The sequence below is a fragment of the Marmota flaviventris genome, chromosome 16, assembly GCF_047511675.1.
Source record: "Marmota flaviventris isolate mMarFla1 chromosome 16, mMarFla1.hap1, whole genome shotgun sequence".
Lineage (NCBI taxonomy): Eukaryota > Metazoa > Chordata > Mammalia > Rodentia > Sciuridae > Marmota > Marmota flaviventris.
Genome location: NC_092513.1, coordinates 74,273,782 through 74,295,893, shown reverse-complemented (window position 1 = coordinate 74,295,893; position 22,112 = coordinate 74,273,782). Strand labels below are relative to the sequence as shown.

The 22,112-nt window shown below is 39.9% G+C and overlaps 1 protein-coding gene across 2 annotated transcripts in view; it reads right to left on the bottom strand.

The window, feature by feature from the left end:
- Positions 1–4,598: 4,598 nt before the first annotated feature.
- Ptpdc1 (protein tyrosine phosphatase domain containing 1) overlaps positions 4,599–22,112 on the bottom strand; it is a 79,219-nt gene continuing 61,705 nt past the window's right edge. Inside the window, exons 3-10 of one of the 2 annotated variants that reach the window (XM_071602551.1) lie at positions 19,850–20,021; positions 17,704–17,784; positions 17,373–17,491; positions 16,270–16,407; positions 13,124–14,373; positions 10,075–10,260; positions 7,406–7,516; positions 4,599–4,817 (exon numbers count right to left, since the gene is read on the bottom strand). In XM_071602551.1, coding sequence (XP_071458652.1) covers positions 4,698–4,817; positions 7,406–7,516; positions 10,075–10,260; positions 13,124–14,373; positions 16,270–16,407; positions 17,373–17,491; positions 17,704–17,784; positions 19,850–20,021 — 2,177 coding nt within the window. In that variant the 3' untranslated portion in view covers positions 4,599–4,697. The remainder of the gene's footprint in view (positions 4,818–7,405; positions 7,517–10,074; positions 10,261–13,123; positions 14,374–16,269; positions 16,408–17,372; positions 17,492–17,703; positions 17,785–19,849; positions 20,022–22,112) is intronic. The other variant, XM_071602552.1, reaches the window with a different exon arrangement.

The window sequence follows — 22,112 nt, the reverse complement described above, 5'->3', positions numbered from 1 at the left end:
AAATTTATTACTCACAATTCTCAAGTCTGCAAGGTCAAGATCAAGATGCTGGTATCTGGCAAGGGCTGTCTGTTACCAAGATGGTTCACTGAATGCTGTCCTCTGGAGAGGAGGAATACTGTATCTCCACATGGCAGAGAGCAAAAAATGACCACACTCCCTCTATTAGGCCTTTTGTGATGGCATTAGTTCATGGTGGAGTTCTCATGATCTAAACACCTTCCAAAAGGTCACCCCTGTTGTTACCTTGGGGACTGAGTATCTAACACATGAATTTTGGGGGCACATTCAGACCACAGGAGCTTGGCTCCTAGACAGGGGGAATGAATGGGTGACTAAACAATTCCTATGTCTCCCCAGCATCAGCCTAGGCCCGAGCACACAGGAAACACAAATCTGTAGCTGAGAGAATGTAAGCTTCGTAATGCTCTCTGAAATTTGTGTTGGAAATCTGTGAGCATACAGGATCTGTTGGAAAATAACTGATCTAATCATGACCTTATCAAACTTTAGGAAATGTCATCCACCAGGCTCAGGAACATTAAGTTTAATATTAGGTGAACCATATGAAATGGCCAATTATTTGGCAATTTCTTGTTACCTATGAAAATTAAATATGGACCAGTCTAAATCAAAGTCTGCTTATTGATTCATTTATTTTTGGTAACAGGGCATTGAACCACTGAGCCAGAACCCCAGCCCTTTTTATTTTTTGAGACAGAGTCTTGCTAGGTTGCTTAGGGCCTTGCTAAGTTGCTGAGGCTGGCTTTCAACTTGAGATCCTCCTTCCTCAGCCTCCAGAGCCACTGGGATTACAGGTATGTCCACGCCTAATGAAGCTTGTTTATTTTTAAGAAGAGAAAGAAAATAATAAAGCAATTCATTAAATCAAAACCCAATGGTCAGGCTGGGAATGGGCTCAAGTGGTAGCACGCTTGCCTAGCATGTGTGAGGCACTGGGTTCGATTCTCAGCACCACATAAAAATATATTGTGTCCACCTAAAACTGAAAATTAAAAAATAAAAAAAAAACCACCACCACCAACAACAAAAACCCCAATGATATTGTGAAAAACTGCAATCTAATGGTCAGGTAAGAATCCATCCTAAAAATATGTCACCCCCAAACAGGATAGCTTAAGGATAAGACATCTTTTCCTTTTAATCAAGAAAGAGGCAAAGGTTTAACAACCTTCTCTCACTGTATAAATTGTAGTGGGTTCATGAAATTTTTTAAGTACAAAAGGTGTTGTGACATCTAAATCTTATTGGGATATTATTTTTAGTGATTGGATGACTTAGAATGAAGACTCCTCAAGTCCTACTACTGAGTCCATTGTGCTTATTTATACATTGGTTTTATTGTCAGCAGTGGGCTAACTGGAGATCAACTTATGCCTAAAAGCATATTTAAAAAATAATAACAGCATCAAGGAGCAGGATTTTGTTGAATTTCTTTCTGGCCACTTTGTTTCTGTAAACAATTTTCAGCCATCTAGCACTGAGAGGATTCCTGAAGGTAATGTGCAATTCTTGGGCCACATTCATAAAAACAAAAAGCACAAAGAAATATTATTCTTGATTTACCTGCTCTGCTAATTTGGAACAAGGGTCCTATGAGAAAACCCTTTTAATCACTTTTAATCAACGCTTAACATCATTTGGGGGGTTTGAGATGTCAAGAAATTAGGGCATGCACTCTGTCTATAACACACTGCCCCTGAATATCCTTTTAGACATCTTAGACAATAGTCTGAAATGGCATCCAAGCTTATCAGCAAGCATTCTCCATTTAAGAGAAAATGGAGACACTTTTATGAGTGTGGTCAAAACATGACTATTCAATAAAATAGAAAATATCTAAGACTATTTTCATGAAATCTAGTGGCACAGCACATACTCATAAAACTGGGAAGCTGGTTGAAAACATGATGAAGTAAAAATCAGCATATTTGTGAGTTATGCAAATAAATGAAGCTCTACCACCAGAAGCAATTCCTCCCAACAGGCATCAGCAAGTTCACCGAAGTAGGAAAAACCAAGTGGCAAAGGAATCACTTACCTCTAAATGCAACATGCCAGAGACCTTCACACGTTAGAAACAGAGCTGGCTCAGCATTTCCCTAGAACAGAAGATGTGTCCAGTTTCCACCCCAGTTACGGATAATAGGTACTCTCTAATGCCATCGTTGAATCAAGTGCTTGAAGGGACTTTGAGGACCCTGTGGGTGCTCTGGGCTGGGCAGCTGCTCCTGATTAAAAGCTGAATAGGCAGGCAGCACGAGCAGGGAGGAGGGGGTAGTGGGCGTCCATGAGACTTGATGCCTTTTATCATATAAATATGAATAATGCCTTTGTCAAAGTGTATCAAGAGAATTGAGGTACTTTATGTGGTTGGCCTATGTAGTAAGTTCCTAATGTGTATGTGCTCTCAACCTTCTGATTTCTGTTAAGCTGAATTTTACAATGTTAAAACTTCTCCCAATATGTGAGATTTCTATCCTTTGGGCTAAGAAGAACTCCTCATCTATTCAAATACAGGAAGGCAGGAATTTTATTAGCCTGGAGATTTCCCTCAACCATTCCTTTTAGATTTCACCCTCCATCCTTGGTCATTGTGAACCAACTACAAGATGGAGTTGGGACTAACTAGAGTTTGGCTAGCTGACTGCTCCGTCTACAACTCAATCTGCCTATCAGATAATGGAAGGGTAAAACCTTGTCTTTATGGTTAGGGTATGCGTGATGCCAAGGAGCGTCAAGGTAAAGAAATACAAGACGAGGTTATGGGTTTTTCTTTTCACTTTTATTCAAATAAATACAACACTTGTACATAGCTAGTGTACCTGGATTTCCAGATGTGCAGTGCTGTGGTCAAAACATGACTATTCAATAATTTGAAACAAGTACTTTGGACACACAGGCAAATAGCTGGGTTTTTTTTGTCAAAAAACGACAGGAAAAAAAGCGCTGTGGTGTCACTTGCCCACTGAGGTTGATGGAGGCAAGGACAAGCATTTTTTTTGGTAAAAATCTTATTTTTATAATGTAACTCTGGATAAAATGCGATTGCTTCCTTTCCTTCTTTCCAAGGGTAGGCACTTGCAACATGGGACATTTCAGGAGTGGGCAAGCCGGTTTGTCAATGGCTGTTGAATTTGATTTCCTAAGAAAATTCAAACAGTGTGGAAGAAGACCACAGCTAGCCTTTGCCATTGGAGTTAGTGAGGCTGATAATAACTAAAATATTTTCTGATGTGCTAGACCCATAATTCAGAAATGAAGGAGCTAGAGAAATTTCATTCATTTTAAATTAGTCTTGCTTCCCCTGAAATTCCATCTTGAAAATTAAGTAGTAGATTCTTTAGTTTGAAATTGGTCTGATTAATATGACTTTTGCTCAAAAAATTAACATCCTTTCTATGGCTTGGCCTTTTCTACTCCCATATATTAATTTAATTTAAATAAAAATTATGGCTTCAAGTGCTGATTGATAGTTTGTCCTATAAGACATGAGTTTGGGCAGTCACCCTTTCTTATCTGAAGCCAGTTAGGGTGAATGCAACCTGGGATCAAATTCAATTTCAAAACGGTAATTCTCATAGTAAAAAAGCGGCCAAAGACAGAGGCCTGAGACAAGTGGGCCTGTGAAAGCCACACACCATTTGGGAGTGTGGGGCCTGTGCCGGGCCATTGTCTGTGTGGATGGGGTATTAGCACAAGCAGGCCGGCCCAGCCCTGACCGCTTCTGGCTCTGAGTCGCCTTTGCAGAGAGGTTGTTGGAACTGGAGAGAGCAGGGCTGGCATGGAGCCCTGCCCCAGCACGACTGTGCTTTCTGTGGAGTCCCTAGGAGGACAAAGGCAAGTCCTACTCCTTAGCAACTTCCCACACTGCCCACTCTGATCCCACTTCCTCTGTGAAGTGTGATTTGGCTCAGCAGGAACTCAGGGAGTGGGAATAAGGCCTGGTGTGTTGAGAATTGCTCCTGCTTCCTGCGACGGCCAAGGCTGAGAGGTTATTTGGGAGCCCAACAAAGGGCAAGCCCACTTTCTACAAGTAAAAAAATCACAGTCACTTCACAGTCTATCCACTAAAGTAAAACTAAATTGCTTTGAAAAATAATACACTTTGAAACTCTTTGACACATTTATAAAAAGAAAAACCAAGAAATTTCAAACAAAGTTTTAAAAAGTCCTTTAAAAATGTATTAATAGCCTCCTTAGTAACAAATATAAAACAGTTTAAGACACTTGGTGACTTTTCTTAGGTCATGTGTCCAGGGGGATGCATACACAGTGAGGTTTTATGACTAAAATTATCTATATGGTAAAATTTCTAGGAAAAGTTCCATCAGGAAAATAAATGTTTTGGAAAGAAGAGTTACTTTTTCCCAAAATGTCAAAAAGAATTAAGGATGTAAACACACATACTTAAAATGTTAACACAACAATATCAATTCAGTCAAATAAATAAAAGAAGGTGGCACCGACTTTATGGCAATTTTTCAAGACTAAGATGTAGCTCAAGGATATTTTAAAATAAATAATTGCTCCAAATAAGAATAATCATTCTTAGCACAAGCCAACAACATTCAAAATAAAGTGCTATGAGAAAAACTTCAGCTTATTCACATATGAACAGAAATGCTATCTTGATCTTTAGATCTAAAATATTCATCATGAGAAAAAATTCAGCTTCACAGGAGGCCTGGGTTGGGGCTGTCCTTTGTCATTTTTCTTTTTTCTTCCAAAATGTGCTTAAATATTTTCCTCAGAGTGTTGTAAACTATTGGTCCATTTTCAGAATCAAAATTAACCTGGTGGCAAAGAAAAGTTCTATTCAGTCACTACAACATAAACAATTTGGGGAGAAAAAATGGGGTAGAAAAATATTAACACTATATAAACAAAATTGTATATATTTTTTAAAAAATACACATAATAAATTTCACATTTTAATTGATAGACTATATTAGAACTGTGTTAATTGTGTCAATACCAAACTATGAGTGAAAACTCAAAAATTAATCTCGTGCCTGGATATTTGTTTAATCACATACACCAAAGTCATGAAGAAACCAGTGAATGTGAAGTGCATTTTTAATTTAGAGCTAATCGCTGATGCTGTAAGGAAGTCTCCTCTACTAAACAAAGCACATCAGTGGTAAGTGTGTGCTCCGAGGCCCTATAGCCACTATGGACGAGAGTCAGGGTGACCTCAGTGTAGCTCTCCACCTGCCAGCTATGTAGCCCCATTCATACCGAACTTCTCGGGGCTTCAATTTCCTCCTCCACAAAATAGAGACCAAAATACCCCATGTCTTAGGATTTTTGTGAGAATAAGTGAAACGTGGTACCTGTGAGTATCCAGTATGTGTTCTGTACATATAAAAACCTCAGAAAGAGTTAGTTTTCTTTCTCCTTGCTAGGAAGCAACTAGGTAAACATTCTTGGATTCGTTGCCAAGATTCACCATATTTTGGATTAAGAAAAAAACCCAAAGATGAGGATGTAGGAATGATGGAAGGGCTGAGAACCAGAGCGAGTGCCCCTGTACCATTCTCAAAGTAATGTGTGATCCACAGAGAGTTAGGACTTCAGGCTCATAGATTCTCTCCTTCTGGAATCACTTCTCAGATAAATTCTACAACTGCAGAGGATCTGAGATTCTATCCTACTTGCCTGCCAGTCATGGACATGGGCAGAAGAAGTGAAGCTCCTGGTCAGAGACAGACAACTCTATTCCTCCTGGTGGTGTGTGCTTTGTATTCTTAAGGGTTTCTCTTAGCCTCTGAGTCCCACAGGGGCAACTCAAGGGCCCAGATAGAGTCTGAACAGCAGGGATTTCTGTGTCACATCTGAGGAGCCCCAATCCTAGGAAATCCCTCTGTCTTTATTTTGCAGTCCTGGAAATCAAACCAGGGCATCATGTCTACCGGGCAAGTGTTTTACCAATGAGCTATACCCCCATCCATGAAATCCCATAATATTTTATAAGGAGCTGCAAGGTAACCTGCCAGTCTCTGCACTGTCTTATTACGAGGGAAGGCTGAAAAAGAAGTCTTCTGCCCCGCAGGCAGAGTTGTCAGTGCCCAGGTCACCAGACTACACGTGGATGCAGAGAGCCGTGGTTAATTGTCTTCTAATATTTTTACAGACACATTCTGAACAACTGATACATCTAACTTTTCACTGGTGTTCCCTTAAAAGAATTCCTCCTGCTTTCTGAAAGGCCAAAACTAAGGATTTTTCTTCCAGGTCCAATTTACAAATATTATCTTAACCACTATAGTATCTATCCTATTTGCAAAAATTCCTTATGAGCACTAATGACAGTTTAACTTGTTTACTTTCTTCAACATCAAACTATAACCCTTTTCCCACGAATGGGCAGATCTTCTGGCTACCAAAGTGCACACGGATGTAAAGGACCACGTGAGTTGCGGAAAACAGACTGCAAGTATGTTGAGTGCTTAGTGCCATAAAACTCCGAGAAGGAACAAGGGAGCCAGCAACAAGGATATCACTTTAGAAAGAGCTGAAGGGAAGGCGATTGGACAAATACTAAAAATGAAGAATGTGGGCTGGGGATGTGGCTCAAGTGGTAGCATACTCACCTGGCACGCCTGGGGCGCTGGGTTCGATCCTCAGCACCACATAAAAATAAAAAATAAGGATGTTGTGTCCACCGAAAACTAAAAAATAAATATTAAAAAATCTCTCTCTCTCTTTAAAAAAAATGAAGAATGTTCACAATGTATGAATGAGTACAAGTAGTAAGTGCTCGTATCATCAATGCTTACCACAGATGTTATCATTCAAAAGCTGAGTTTTCTGTTTAATGACATTTTCATACCATATGTGACAGATAACAAACAAATTATGCAAAGGGGCGAGGGTACTGTTCTCTCGTGGCATGAACCTGGCTGCAAGCCAAAAGGATGTGCACAGAAAGGAAATATTTTTTTGAATCTTAGCTTAGGATTTGCCAATCAGGACATAGTACTGAATCAGGTATGTTGATGTTTAATTCTCAATAGATGGTTTCTTGTTTAAACCCAAGGTAGAACTGGCTCAACAAGAAAAAGTTCTCTGACTCCTAATAGGCACATGACTTAAAAATACTTAATGCCCGATTGTTTCTCCTTTCTTCTATATAAAAGCTCTTTGTTCCAATAATCTCTTTCAAAAAAGCCCCAGTTAGCTTTTCCTAATATCATTGAAAACTTTAATTTTTTTGGCTCCAACTCTGTAACTACTTATAGAAATGCCAAACACATTTCCATTAAGGGGAAACACAGCTAGGCAGTTTATATTAGAGGAGGAAGGTGACTTCTGGATTCCTAATCTACAAAGATGATGCTGATTTGTAGTGTGGAAAAGGGGTGGGAAGAGTTGGACTCACCTTAGTGAAAGCCTTAATGGCGTGGGCAAGGCAAGCTTCCTCCACTTCCATGGGAATTGTCTGCAGGTTCACTAGACAATGCAACACGCAAAGGATAGTCTGGTGCTGTCCCTGCATTTGCAGAAATTGAAAACAAAAAGTTGTTTGAAAAATGCTGCAAACAGGAGGATTGTGAGTTTAAAGCCAGCCTCTCTAACTTAGCGAGGCTCTAAGCAACTTAGAGAGACCCTGTCTCATAAGATATTTAAAAAAGGGCTAGGGATGTAGCTCAGTGTTTGAGAGCCCTGGGTTCAATCCCTGGTACCAAAGGAAAAAAAAAAAGCCTCAACAAGTCAACTCAAAAAACAATCATAAAGTGAGCAATTGGTTTGTGACCCAACAATCAATCTCAAGTGATTAACTAAGTATCTACCAGGAGGGGCTGGAGTTGTGGCTCAGTGGTAGTGTGCTCGCCTAGCATGTGCGAGGCCCTGGGTTCGATCCTCAATTCAATTCTCAAAAATAAAATAAAGGTATTTTGTCCAACTACAACTAAAAAAAAAGGGCAAAATACAAAAAAAAAAAAAAAAAAAAAAAAGCATCTACCAAGTATTTACTGTTATGTATTAATATAATCTGAAAACCTTTCAGGGTACGTTAGCAAAGCTAGTTAGCTACTGTACAAAAGTACAACTGAAGATCAGTGCAGAAAACAAATGTTTCTCCTGCAGTGTACTGAATAGATTTTTTTCCTTCCTGCTGTTTCTGGATACAATCATTTCGGTTTGGCTAGTAGATGCTGACACATCATGGTGACCTGTGCACTAATCAGTTGGCACCAGGCAATTAGTACCTGTGTGTCCAGCCTGTTGCAGATGCTTCAGGAAGAGGTTGGCAGATGCAGAAAGTGAGAGGCCAGCCCCTTGAAGCCGTACTTAGGGAGACAGCCCCCAGCCTGAGGAGGTGAGACTTTATAAGGATGGGTCCATTGACTTGACAGCTGGGAGATGTTCCATCACCTGGACAATACATATCCAAGTAGTAACCCACCAATTTCAACTTCTAGAAATCTAAGAGCAAAATATGAAATACAGAAAAACCTGCAAACAGAAATTATCAATTCAGTGATACTTATGAAATAAAGAACCTGAAAGAATGTAAATGTTCTACACAGGGGCTGGGTGAATTATGATAAAACAGGTGTGACAGAGCTTGACTGGCAGAGCTTGCATGGGTTTGTGCCAAGGAGACCTGAGTCTGAATCCTGCTGTGACACCTGCCAGGATCCTTAGCAAGCTGCTCCACCTTGCCTTGTTTGTAAGGGGAGTCCTCTATCTCCAAGCACTATCAAGATGAACAGAAGAGCCAGGACAATGACATCCTGAAGGGCTTGGCCCACAGCTGCCCCACAAAGGTTCATCTCCTGTTTCCCTCTCCTGTTTTATCTCTGAAATTTAACTACTGGGAAAAAAAAAAAGGAACAAACAAACAAACAAACAAAAAATACCCTAAGAAAATGACTCCAGATACAGGAAAAATCTTTTCTTAAAAGATTTGCATCACACAACTGTGTGCTGTCTCTGTGTGCATGCATGTTTGTGAAGGTACCTCTGTGTGTGTGTAGTCAGATTTTTAGTGGAGATTTGGAAACAATGAGACATTCTGAAAACAATGAGACATTGCACCAAGTAACTCAAGGTTGTTATGGGATAACATTGTTTTCTGAAACAAAAACTTATTTTTAACAGTATCTTTATATTGTTTAAAATACTAAATTGTATGAAAGTATTGTAAATGAAAAGTTTCCCTTCCTTCCCAGATCCACTGTCCCCTAGTGTCCTTCCCTGAATGCAACCACTACAACTAGTTTCTTTTCATTCTACATTCTTCTACATTTTATAATATATAAATTATATATATATATATATATATATATATATATATATATATATGCATATGTGTGAATATATATATAACACCCCTTTTTAAAAATACAAAGGGGTGTATATTACAACCTACTTCATAGTTTTCACATATACATGTTCATACTACATAAGTCAAAACAGATGCCCAGCTATGAAAAGGGGGTTAATGACATATCCCTGATTGAGAACCCCACACATCCACTGCAGCCAATTTTTATGAGAAGCTTATACTACTTGTATACTTTTAAGCAAAAATGAAATATAAAATTGTATGTTAAAATAATTTTTATTGTGGGCTGGGGTTGTAGCTCAATGGTAGAACGCTTGCCTAGCATGTGTGAGGTACTGGGTTCAATTCTTAGCACCGCATATAAATAACTAAAAAATAACGGTCCATTGATAGCCAAAAAATATTTTTTAAAATTTTTATTAAATCAAAATAAGTATGATAAAATATTTGAAAATATTTAATGACTCTTCTAGGATTATGGACATTTTTCCATTTTATTTTTTTGTATTTTCTAAACATTTATGCTATAGATTAATTTTTTTTTTCTCTCTCTTTTTTTGCAGTGCTAGGGCTGAAACCCAGGACCTTGCACACACTAGGCAAGCACTGAGCTACATCCTCAGTCTTCAGTTTCTTCTCTTACCTTAGAACAACTATTAATTTAGACCTAGCTATGAGATTTTATATGAGTTCGCCTTTTGTAATGGATTTTTTTAGCCTGTGAAACTCATTAGCTGGTCCAGCAGCGACTTTACCTTCTCTAATAAGAACAGGGCTTCGGCAGCATCTGCTTGTCTGTCAACCAACATGTCCACATCCTCTTTGGTGATTACAGGCTCCTTTAGTTGCTCCACCCAAGACCACATCAAACCACATAGGATGAAAGGATCTCTCTCACCACATATTCTTTCCCAAGCTCCATCTCGGGAATTTAGTTCTTTCTAAAAAGGAAGAGAAAGAAAGATAGAGACAGACACAGAGACAAGGAAGAAAGGTGCGTGGGCTGACGTGGATGCACAGGCTGCTCAGGAGAGTAAAGGCTCAGGCTCTGGGGTGCGATCTAGGATCACCCCCCGGCCCCTACACATCCAGGTGGAGGCACTGAGGTAACTTAGGGAACTTCTTGAAGCCTCGGTCTCTCTCTGTGGAGGTCACAGCCTGCCTCATACGTGCTGGGGCTGACCACACAGGCAGTTCAGGAAGACGGAGCCTTCCTTTTCATATGAACAAAACAGAGTACTGATTGCAAGGAAGCAGAATGGTAGATGAAAAAGGAAAAATAAGGGGCCATTTGAAAATTAACCCGGGATCTCAGGCAAAGCTTTTGCTTAAGACTTCAGAGTGAATGCAAGTTGGTTAAGTGTGAAATATGTATTTAGTTTTAGAATTCTATGTAAAATTTACCAAACAACAAGCTATGCATCCTGGAGTTTTCTAGAGTGAATATAAACTAGGCAGCCCTGCTAATACTACAAATACCTGGAGACAACTTGAGCTTGAGATTTTAAAACTTGACCTCACAGAGGGCTGGGTAAAAGTGAAATAGAATTTGAACTAATTTCTGATGGGGATCACACTTATGTTTTAGTAAATCAAATGTAGTTTTGCAGTAATAGTGTTAATAATTTACCCATTTTCACCCATCTGATATTTGCAGTCTACTAACTATGAACATGAACCATAATACTTGACTTATCTCTGATTTTCACAGCAATTCCACAGGGAGGCTACTCACAGATACCAGTAAGAGATGAAGGAACTTGCCTGGAGCTGCAAAGCTGGAAGATGGTAGAGGAGGTGTTCCACCTCATCTGCCTCACTCCAGCTGTGCCTGCTGTGCCACAGAGACTCTCCGGTACTGGGTTTTTCTTTATTATCTTTTAAATAAACCAATACATTTAGTTGTCTGCATTCCTTGCCATCCCACAGATCATGTATATAACAGTAGCTTTTGACTCAGTTTTATGCAGCTCATGAGGAAACAAGCTGGACAGAACTGATCCTACCCACGAGCCTTCTCAGGAAAATGATTACTTCACCAGCCTCCCACAGGCTTTCCGGTACGGGGAGGAAGACATAAGGATATAATGGAAAATATTACACACGTGGCTGCACCCATCATCACTCTCTGTTCTCAAGCCATACAACTTTGAGCAAGTCACTTAACCTCTATGACCCCTAATTTCCTCACCTGTGACACTGAATTCATAAGATTAACAAGGAATCTATAAATAATATCATTTGCCTCATAGGATTTCTGTGAAAATCACATGCACTAATATACATGAAAGGGCCTATTATAGGCACAGGTAGCAGTATACTATCCAAATAATGTTTCTTTTTTCCAGAATGTAACTAATTTTTTTAAATTACGGAAAGACCCAAAATAAAGTCTAAAAAGGAAAAAAGATGGGGGAGGGGAATTATCTCAAAGGTTTATGTTCACCTCTAGAAAATGCTTTTTGTACATATTATTTGTTGAAATAGTCTGTCCAAACCAAGTCCTGACCTCATCAGTACAGGTGTAGCTCACACGGGCATTTGGCCCCCCAGAGGTGGGGGCGCCACATTCTTTACCTAAAATGGAAGACTCTCTTGCTTATTAACTCTTGACACAGTAACACACGTAAGCAGGAAATGCTTACGGATTGAATGGAAGAGTTTTTCAGTTTGCAGTATAAAATAAAGAAAACAATTCATCTTGGAAGAAAATAATACATTTAACTATTTGTTAGGCAAAGATGAAATTTTATCAAAATTCTCTCCCCTCACATAGCTTCAAAATTAATTTTCATGCCTCTGCATCTGAAGAGATACTAGAACTCGTAGAAATTTACATGTTTTCTTTAATTAATATTGTAATAAGACAAGGAATTGGGGTTTTGGCCTAGCATGTACGAGGCCCTGGGTTCAATCCTCAGTACCACATAAAAATAAACAAATAAATAAATAAAAGGTCTTGTGTCCAACTACAACTAAAAAGTATTTTTTTTTAAATAGGAAGAGTAATTATTAAAGTAGATTATGGGCTGATAAGTCAAGATTTTCACTGGTCAGGAGTCTCAAGTCAGTTCCATGTTGGGGCGGTTTGCCTGTTTCTGATAACTGGGTTTATAATGCCCATCTTTTCTTTAGACCAGGCCTTGAATCATTTAGGGCAAAGAGTGCAGCCAACTTAAGACTTTCTAGTGAAAGTATAATACAAAGGGGAATTAAAATTAAAATTTCACATTCTAATTTACATAAAAGTCAAGAAAGGGACCTCAAAGTCCTCCTTTCAGATAAAACTAACAGCATCGCGGTGGTCTGTGGTCATTCCTGTTTGCTCTCCTGAATGCTGGCCTCACGTGCTGGAGAGGGATCAGCAAGTCTGAAGCAGAAGAGGCCACGCGGGCAGGCTTAATCAACCCTAGTGCCAATGAGATTTGGGAAATTATTTATGTCTCTAGGTCAGTGGTTTTCAATGTGGCTCTGTGCCAGGCCTCAGGTTAGAGATATTTCGGTTCAGTTCCTAACGCCATCTTCTTAAGGCTGGCTGTTCCCACAAACCCAGTGAGAAGGAAGCTAGCAGCATCAGTGCCTTGGGTGGACTAAATACCTTCATGCACAGAGATTTAAATGAAACCCCACAACCACCCTGTCACTTTTATCATGTCAGATCTGGGAAACCTAAAGTTCAAAAGTTAAGTATAATATAAACATATCTCCACATTTTTATAACAAATAAATTTGCAACAATGTATTATATTTTTGCTTTGACATAACTATTTCCTGAGCATATATAATTAAATGAAATTCAAATACCTGCCACATTTCTACCTTCCTTTTCACTTCCTCCTTTTCTACAAACTCATTTAAATTTGCCAGGGCTTTGGCTGCCAGTATCCTCCTTGCGTCAACACTCAATTCAGATGGCAAGTCAGCACATGGCACTGCTTCAGATAGACCTTTGCTGTCCTGGGTTTCAACCAACAACTGTGTCTTGGGACTGAAGCCACAGTCTGGAGGGCTGCAGCAAGTCCTGCCCTCCTCCTCCACAGAGCCGGGGCCCCACCCACTGTGTGGTTCACGACAGTGGGCCACTCGCTGATGAGAAGGATTTACATCCTGATGGGCATTTGCAAGGTTGGGTGTAACTGGTTCCCCAGGGTTGCGGGAGCCTGAAATACCCACAGAGAAGGTTCGACTTCGCTGGATTTCCTTTGGAATGTCTCTCCTACAGAAAAGCGGTGATTCATTATCCTTGGGTCCTTCCAAACTCCCACACTTGGAGTGATTCCAGAAAGAAAACGTGTTTCGAACCAGTGCCTCCTTCTGCAGCTCTAGCTCTGGAGATGGTGGGACATAACGGTGTCTGGCAGGCTTCTGCTGCTGGAGGGTGTGGCCCAGCAGGTCCTGCGCAGGCACGGTCCATGGAGTCTCCCCTTGCTCCAGGAGAGCTTCGGCCCTCTTTAAGTCGGAGTCACTATAGCTGAGTCGCCTTTTCAGATGATTCAGCGGCTGAAGGCACTCGGCATTCCGCCTCTTCCAAAGGGGGTCAAACTCTTGATGGGTGGAAAGAATCACATCCTGATTCTCAAACTCTGCCACCACGGCAGTAGGGTTAAATGGGTCTGAGGCATCACTGCTGTGCCTCAGTAACTCTTTATCCAGCCGCATTGTGACCACCTCAGACACAGTCTTCTCAATTTCAGCAGAGAGTCCAGGTCCTTCCAACATGTCCTTCATCACCACTGGCCTGTTTTCAGCCAAGTCCAGCAGCAGTTTGCAGACCAGGTGGATGATTTTTGGCACATGTTTCAGAAGTCGGGCCTCATAACCATGAAGCAGGTGACGCTGGCGAATTAGGTACTGGGCTAATGTAACAGCATGAGCTTTGGGATCGCAGCAAGAGAAGATACTGCGGAGAGGAGTCAGAAACTGAGTAAATTCCCGCACACACAGCAGTTGTCCTCTGGTTTGTATGGAATTGGGTCGCTTTGCCCTCACAAATATAATTGCTTGGTCAGCAGTCATTCTTGTTGCAAAAACCAAATAACATGCTATTAAAACACCTAAATAGTGAAGAAGGGAAGATTGGTATTAGAAAAGTTTATAGTTTCATTTGTTTTATTGATCCCTCTTTGAAGATTTAAAACTTGAATACACGTTATGAAGTCACATGAACACAGGCACATTTGAAGGGAAATTACCAGGATAACTTTGAAACTTTGTGTACAGTCATTTATTGTGCTTCTCTTATTGAATAAACTTTATTTACCTGTCTGTGTGGTTGTCCCTCCCTGTGATGAGTCACCTGCAAACCCCAGGATGGGTGAGCACAGAGCTGGCAGGTGAAGAAGCACGGAGCGGGAAAGGCATGGCTGAGCGAGCTGGGATCTGGCCTGTCCACCACCCTTCTGCCCAGCTCCAACACACAAGAAAGCAAGTCCTGCTCTGTTTTCCACTCTGAAAAGCTCTGTCCATCCAACCACTTGGTACCTGAACCCCTACCATCTTTGCCATCAGTCACCAGAATGCTCCACCAGAGTGCTCTCCTTATTCGGATATCTCTTTGGAGATTATTCACCTCCACTGCCTACTTTTCTTCCTGACAATCTTTCTTCCAAACTATGTCTATACTAACCTATGTTTTTCTCCAGACCATGATATAACTGTTTTTTTATAAGCCAGCTTTGCCAATGTACATATTATGGATCTAATTAAGATGAGTAACTAATGAAAAGGTAATTATCAATCATTTTAAATATAATAACTAATAATTCAGTAAAAGGCAAATCAAAGATACCTATGAAATTTACAAGTTCGTGAACTTTTTTTTTACATAGGAAACCAACCTCTGAAAGCTGCTTGCTCCCTGGTTTAAAGTAAGGTACAATGTATCTTTTTCACTGAGACACTGGCAGATCTTTAGTGCAAGGATAAAGTATCTGGAGAGCTATCCGGTGCAATGTCTAGGGACGCTGACATATCAGCTTGACCCTAAGAGCTAACTATCTTGATCAGAACACAGTCCTACCTCTCAGGGTACTCTAGGCAGATGGGAAATCCCCGAACAGATGTATGGTACCCTGTGGACGGAACTGAGCTGCAGGTGGTTTGATCAGACTGAGCCATGTGACAATGAAGATATCAACCCAAGGCCTTTATTGCTGCCCTCAGACCAGCAATATAACAGATTCTACTGAATTTTTAAATAAAATCACTAATGTCTATACAGAATTCTATGTAAAAAATTGACTCTTTTTTTAAAACACATCCTTACACCTCTAAAAGCAGAGAGCACATGACTCTGGAGTAAGCAGTCATAGATGCAAACGCTAAAGCAGCAAACTGCTTAACTTTTCTGAAACTGCAGTTTCTTCTGCTTATACTGTTGATAAAAGTTTAAAAGAAAGCAAATATAAAACTCTTAGAAAGTAATAGGTGAAACAATGCTTGCTATTTTCATTATTGGTTAAGAAAAATCTATAGATAAAAAAGACATTATGTATCAAAATGTGTTGTTATTCTTTAAAAGAAAACAGAGGGGGCATGTAAGTAATCTTAGAAATCTGTTCAAATATGCTAGGTTTTCAGCTCTAAGTCATTCAGAAAATATTCCTACCAATGTGTGGTTATTGTAACCACCCGTTTAAGATCGGGGCTGAGGATGTGGCTCAATGGTAGCACGCTCGCCTGGCATGCGCGGGGCACTGGGTTTGATCCTCAGCACCACATAAAAATAAAAAAAGATGTTGTGTCCGCTGAGAGCTAAAAAATAAATATTGAAAAATTCTCTCTCTTTAAAAAAAAAAGATATTGTGAATATATTTTATTCACGTTTTCCATTTCACACCAAAGCTTTGATAGGATTCTAAAAAATATTTATTTTTTTAAATAAATAGGAAATCTTATTCCTTATATATTTAAATGCCTACAAGATAATAAAACCACCCCCTAGAATTTACCTGTTCGGCCAAGCCCTGCGTGACAATGAATGGCTACTTTTCCTTCCTGTAAGGCAAACGTCATCACCTTCACCATATCTAAGATGGTGGTGAGAGATGCTACACCGTAATCCTTCCATCCAAAATTGTAGAAATAAACTGGGCAATGGAAAAGAGAAAGGCAAAACAAATTAACATAAAGAAAAAAATACTTGCAAAAACATTTGAAGAAAATGAATGAATCATGGAAAGTATACAGCTATAAAGCACATAGATTTCACTAGACTTACAGGCCCCTTTACATTTCCAGTTAAATTTGTTAACCTCTCTCACATTCTGTATCACTTAAGACATTTCTTGCCGACACTCAGCCATTAAGAATTAAGAAAAAGTAGAATTACAAATTAATAAAATCTATGACCCCCCAGTGGAGGTAAAGCATTCATTCCTGTCTAAACACAGAAATGTCCCTATCTAAATGACTGATAAATGACTAAAGATAGTGTATTTAGGTTTTCTACCCAGAATTTAAAAAGCTAGACACACACATCTTAAAAACAAGTTCTAAGATTGCACGTTTTTCCAGTTCAACCTGGTTTAAATAACATGCACTGAATGGATTCTATCTCAAAGTTCCTGTGACTGAGGAGCCTCTGTGATTGCCACAAGAATATCCTTCTGGAGGCAGGGCTGGCAGCAGTAAAATTAGGAACATGTCCAGCTTCTAATACTTATTGCCATTTCTAAGCTGTGTGATATCGGGCAAATCAGTAACCTTCCAGGCCTCTGTGGACTCTAGTATAAAACAGAGATAACAACTGTATTATGCAACTCTAAGTTGTTCTGTGAGGATGATGGACATGCTGCAGGCATCAGCTGAATGGAAGCCTTATCCTGCAGGGTGTCCTCCCAACGTCCCTCTCCCAGAAACAAGAAACCCTGTATTGCAAAATAATCCCAAAGAATGAAAGCATCATTTACGGTCAATGTTAGCCCATCTTCATTTTCTATGAGCCCTGCTACAATGCCGTGTTTATTTCTATCACCTTTTAAGAGCCTAGCCAACAAAGTCTCTGAGTGCTGGTCCTGCAAATTCACAGAGAGGAAGGTAGGAAGGAACTTACTGCCAGCCTCCATGAACGTCTCAGGAAGGTATGTGAAGCCACTTTCTTGTTCCAGAGAGTTCCCACAGCTAGCATGCTCACCAGGGCGCTGCAGGTTGATTATTGTTTTTATGCCATGACTTAAAGAAAAAAGCAATTAGTCATACTGTGAGCTGGAGCTTTTAAAAAAAATCATCTCTGGCATTAATAAACATTAATTGCTTCTCAAACTTTTAACTTCTTTTAAAAGAAGCTCTTCAGTGCCTATTTTTAAAACAAAAGCACTTTTTTACTTGAAGGCACATGCAACAAGTGAATCTGCGCACTCAGCACGTGAGAGACGCAGACTCACCTGAGGAACTGCTCGATGATGTGGTACTTCTCGAGAAGCTCAGATGACGGGCGAGCCATGGCCAGGATACTGTCAGTGATCCTGCAGACAGGGGAGGAAATGGTGCACAGAACCCAGAATGTCAACCTCAAAGGACTGAGATATGGTTCTTTTCCTACGATTTCTGAAACCTGTAAGAATATTCTTATACAAATCTGGCATTGCACTTCCCAGAAAAAAATTCAGGACATAAAGTATTTATGAACTCTAACAAAGTATCTCCAAGAACTCTCGAAAGATTCCAGTGGCATGATGGAGAAACCTCAGCTAATGGCAAAGGTAACAGTCTTGATTAGCTACCCCATGGTTAGTGACTAAATGAGGAGGGCCAACCAGGAGGCACTTCTGCACTCCAGTAACTAAACCTCAGTTAACTAAGGTATTAAGTGGGGAGAATAACGTCTGCTTCGCAGGGTTGGTGTGAGAATTTGACATGATCTGGACACAAAGTCTTTAGCACAAATCCTAGCCTATGGTTATAAATAAATGCTGAGTTATTAATTCAGCAAAAATTATGGGTTCCAGTCAGTTAGGCCTGGCTTAAATGTTGTCTTTTCTACCATCTAGTTGTTAAGCAAATTAATCTCTCTGGAACATCAATAAAATGGCACTAAAAACTCACAAGAGTTTTATGAAAACAAGTGCTAATAATTTGAAAGCATCCAGTGCAGTGCCTGGTTCATAGCCAAATGAATGTTTATGAATGAATGACTGGACAGAAGCCCAATAAACAGCTATCACTCATGTCAGGTCTTTGGCTTTACTCTGTTCTGTTCAAAGTTCTCAGTAGCAGCCTGGTAAAAGATATATAGTCTATAGTAAGCTGTGAGTCATATGAACCTCAGAGGAGTGACAGAGACATTAGATTACCAGGGAGGGATCCAAAAAGATAGCTCCCCTATGGGAAAATGTGTAAGATTTAACACTGACCCCAAAGGTTTGGGATACCCCATATTTACTAGAACTTAGTAAAAAATGAGGGAGATGGAATGTGAAAACAGCAGAGGTGAAAAAGACTCACGTGGTTTAGTCAATAATAAAGCCCAAACTATATTACTACAAATTTACTTGGCTGACTATGGCTCAGGAATAACATTTTGCTTCATCATACATTAGCACGGCAGTGCTGGATCTGTATATTGGAGAACAAAAAGGACAGTGGACCCCAGACTAAGTCACTACAAATGTACCTGGCAAATCCAATAGGAAACTCTGCAGGGTACAAGTCCAATAAGCTGGTTAACAAATATCTAATTTAAACATGAATTCTTGATGTATAAAGTAACTCATGATTAGAATTCTTTTTTAAATTTTTTTTTTAGTTGTCAATGGACCTTTATTTATTGATACATGGTGCTTAGGATCGAACCCGGTGCTTCATACATGCTAGGCAAGTGCTCTGCCACTGAGCCACCCCAGCCCTAGAATTCTTTTAATTCTTTTAATTTCCCTAAGCATGTTTCAAATGTGATTTGATTATTCTAATTTCAGATGTCACTATATCAAAAAAGGTATACCTGACTAGTTTATTGTTACTTCATAAAAAGGCAGTATGATTCAAGAATGATATTAATTGCACTTACACATCAGAAACAATGCAAGCATCTTAGGCTGTCTACCGAGCTGACAACTTCTGCCACTTTAATAAGGCAGACTAAAGAGTATTTGTGTGAAAATATGTCCTTTCACACGGAATATAAGAACAAAATAAAAGTAAGGCTAAAACTTACCTGTATAAAACTGAAGAACTACATGTGTACCTCAAAATTTTCTCAAATTTACAGCTGAATGTTTTTATTATTTCTAGTAATTTCTGAAATTTAAGAGCTAATTATCCATTTATTTAAGATATGTTACATGCATCATTTCTCTTAATTGAAAAACAAACCCCTATGGCTTTGGCTTAACTGTTTCCATCTCATAGATGAGAAACTGAAGTCGAGCAGGCCAGGATCCGACAGTTGGTCTAGAAGCAAAGCCAGAGATGGTGGCGAGGTCCCCTAGGTTCAAAGCCCACACTGCCCCTTCCACTCCCCTGCCTGTCGGCTCACAGGCGTCCTCCTTCCTTTATCCTATACAGCTACTGAAGACCCACAGGATCACTTACCAGGACGAGTAAATACCCTTAATAGCTTGCTCCTGCTCACTCCAGCGGGCTGGATTCTCATACTTGCATGCTTTACCACCACATGCCATGGAACACGCCATGTGTCCAGGGATGACATGCCGTAAACGCTCTCCCACTTTTGTATATTTCGGTGTTGGACGTTCTGAATTTCCTAGAACATACGAGGAGGGAAGACTCAAAATCCCAGTCTCCAAATGGAACTGATAACAGGGGGAATAGTTCCTGTTTCATCTTAGCATCATAGATTAAGAGCTGGTGCTAAATCCCCTTCATCCAATATTAAAAAAGCTTTCCTATACACACATTAAACTGGTAATGAAGAGGAAGAAATTGTAAGAGCAGATCTTTTCAAGGGGATGCTTTGTTCAAAACTACATTTTTAATGGAAAAAACAGAAAACATTCAATCATTTTATCCCCTCTTACATACTCACTCAAATTATTAGCCTAACAGTAAAAAGTAAAATGTACAATTGTCAATATTTGAAAAGGCATAAATACAATAGTCTATTCAAATTCTTAAATTTAGATACAAAGGTGTAACAAACAAGAAAGACAGTTTTACTTTTCCTCTCTGGGAAAGTTGGTTTCTCTTCGGCTCGGCTGACAGAGGACACAGCCACCATCACCTGGAGAGAAGAGGAGGACAGCAGCTTTGTGGCAGAGCCAGAGCCACGGCGTGCCTGCTGCAGCCTCAGGACAGGGTCAGAAGTAGAGTGCCGGCGGCCCTGCAGAAAGGAGCTCAGGAAGTGCACGGCTGAGGGTCTCCGGGGCTCACCCTGCACCTGCATGGTGCTGGCTCCACAGGGGCAAGAGTTGGAGGCAGAGAGAAACCAGCCTTGGTTTGCTCAGGGAGGAAGTACACTGAGACACAGGCAACATTCTGTGTGATCTAAGAGCTATTCAGGATAGGCTGACTCGTTTCCATAGTAACCAACAAAGAAACTACTGATTCCCACTTAGATCTGAACAGGCAAAAATCTTACATGAACGGATTGCATTTTGGACAAATTGTTCAAATATAGGGAAGAATAAGATGCACTTTAAAGAGATTATCCCTCAATCTAGATTATTCTATTTTGTTTCTCAAATACACTTAAGGATCTGACTGCTCAGAGAATTACTCCCAAAATATTGTAATAAACTTAGAAAAATGTCTTTATGATGCAAACACTGCCTTTTACATACATTAAAAAGCTTAAATTCTATTATTCCTTTCTAGCCTTGTCTTGATATTTAAAGAAAAAAAAAGTCACTTCCAGCCTCTTTGAAACAGGGCACATAAAAAGTTAACTATAATAAAAAATATACTGAATACCTTACAACATTATTAAAGATTATTCCATTTTTCATACCCAAGTTCCCCTTGATATTTTCTTGATCTAATTATTTAAGAAACACTTGGCTAGAACAAATAAAGACATTTTTAGAGCTGGCACAGTATCAGAAGACATTTAATTTTACATTTTTATTTTCAGAACATGAAAACCCAATTCCTGGCTATGCGACTGTTGGATGATAACCATTAGCCATGGGTACAAGTATCTGAGCAGCCCCACCTCTCAAAAACAAGAACACAATTCTCTGCCTTTTGTTGCTATGGGGGAAAAGAAAGCTTCAATGTCCTAATGGAGGCCTACGACAAAAATTCCCTAAAGTATCACATTTTTTAAGGAACTAGATGAGGGGGAGGTTGCAATTTGAGGATAAAGGATATAAAGAAAACAGAAACTGCGACAACCCGCCAATGCACTCATTGTCCGCCTCTTCCCTTGTAAATGTCAGGCCGCGCCCGTGCTCACTCACACTCTCCCTGGCTCACACTCGGCACAAACGCTATTTCAGCAGAGCATGAACGGAAACATAACTACGGCCACAGATAAGGCTCTTCTCTGCTTTAACAATCATTAGTGTCATGAGCAAGCTCCTTGTCGAAGGCCACCTTCATTCTCCAAGAGTATGTACTTATGTCAAATAAGACAGAGCCACAGAAGTCCAATTTGGCATGTAGTACTGTGCCCTTGTTATTAGTGTGCAACAACGGAAAAGGCCTCTCTGTCACCAATCCAGAAAGCACAGCTTCTCTGTCTGTAGAAATGGCCTGAGGAATATTCTAGGCAATGCCCTCATGACCCTTAGGACAAGGGACATAGAAGTCCCACAGCACAGAGATCTGCATGAGCAGAAAGCATAGAAGATATGACAAGGAAAACAAGGTGGCACCTAATGGCAGGACTGTTAAT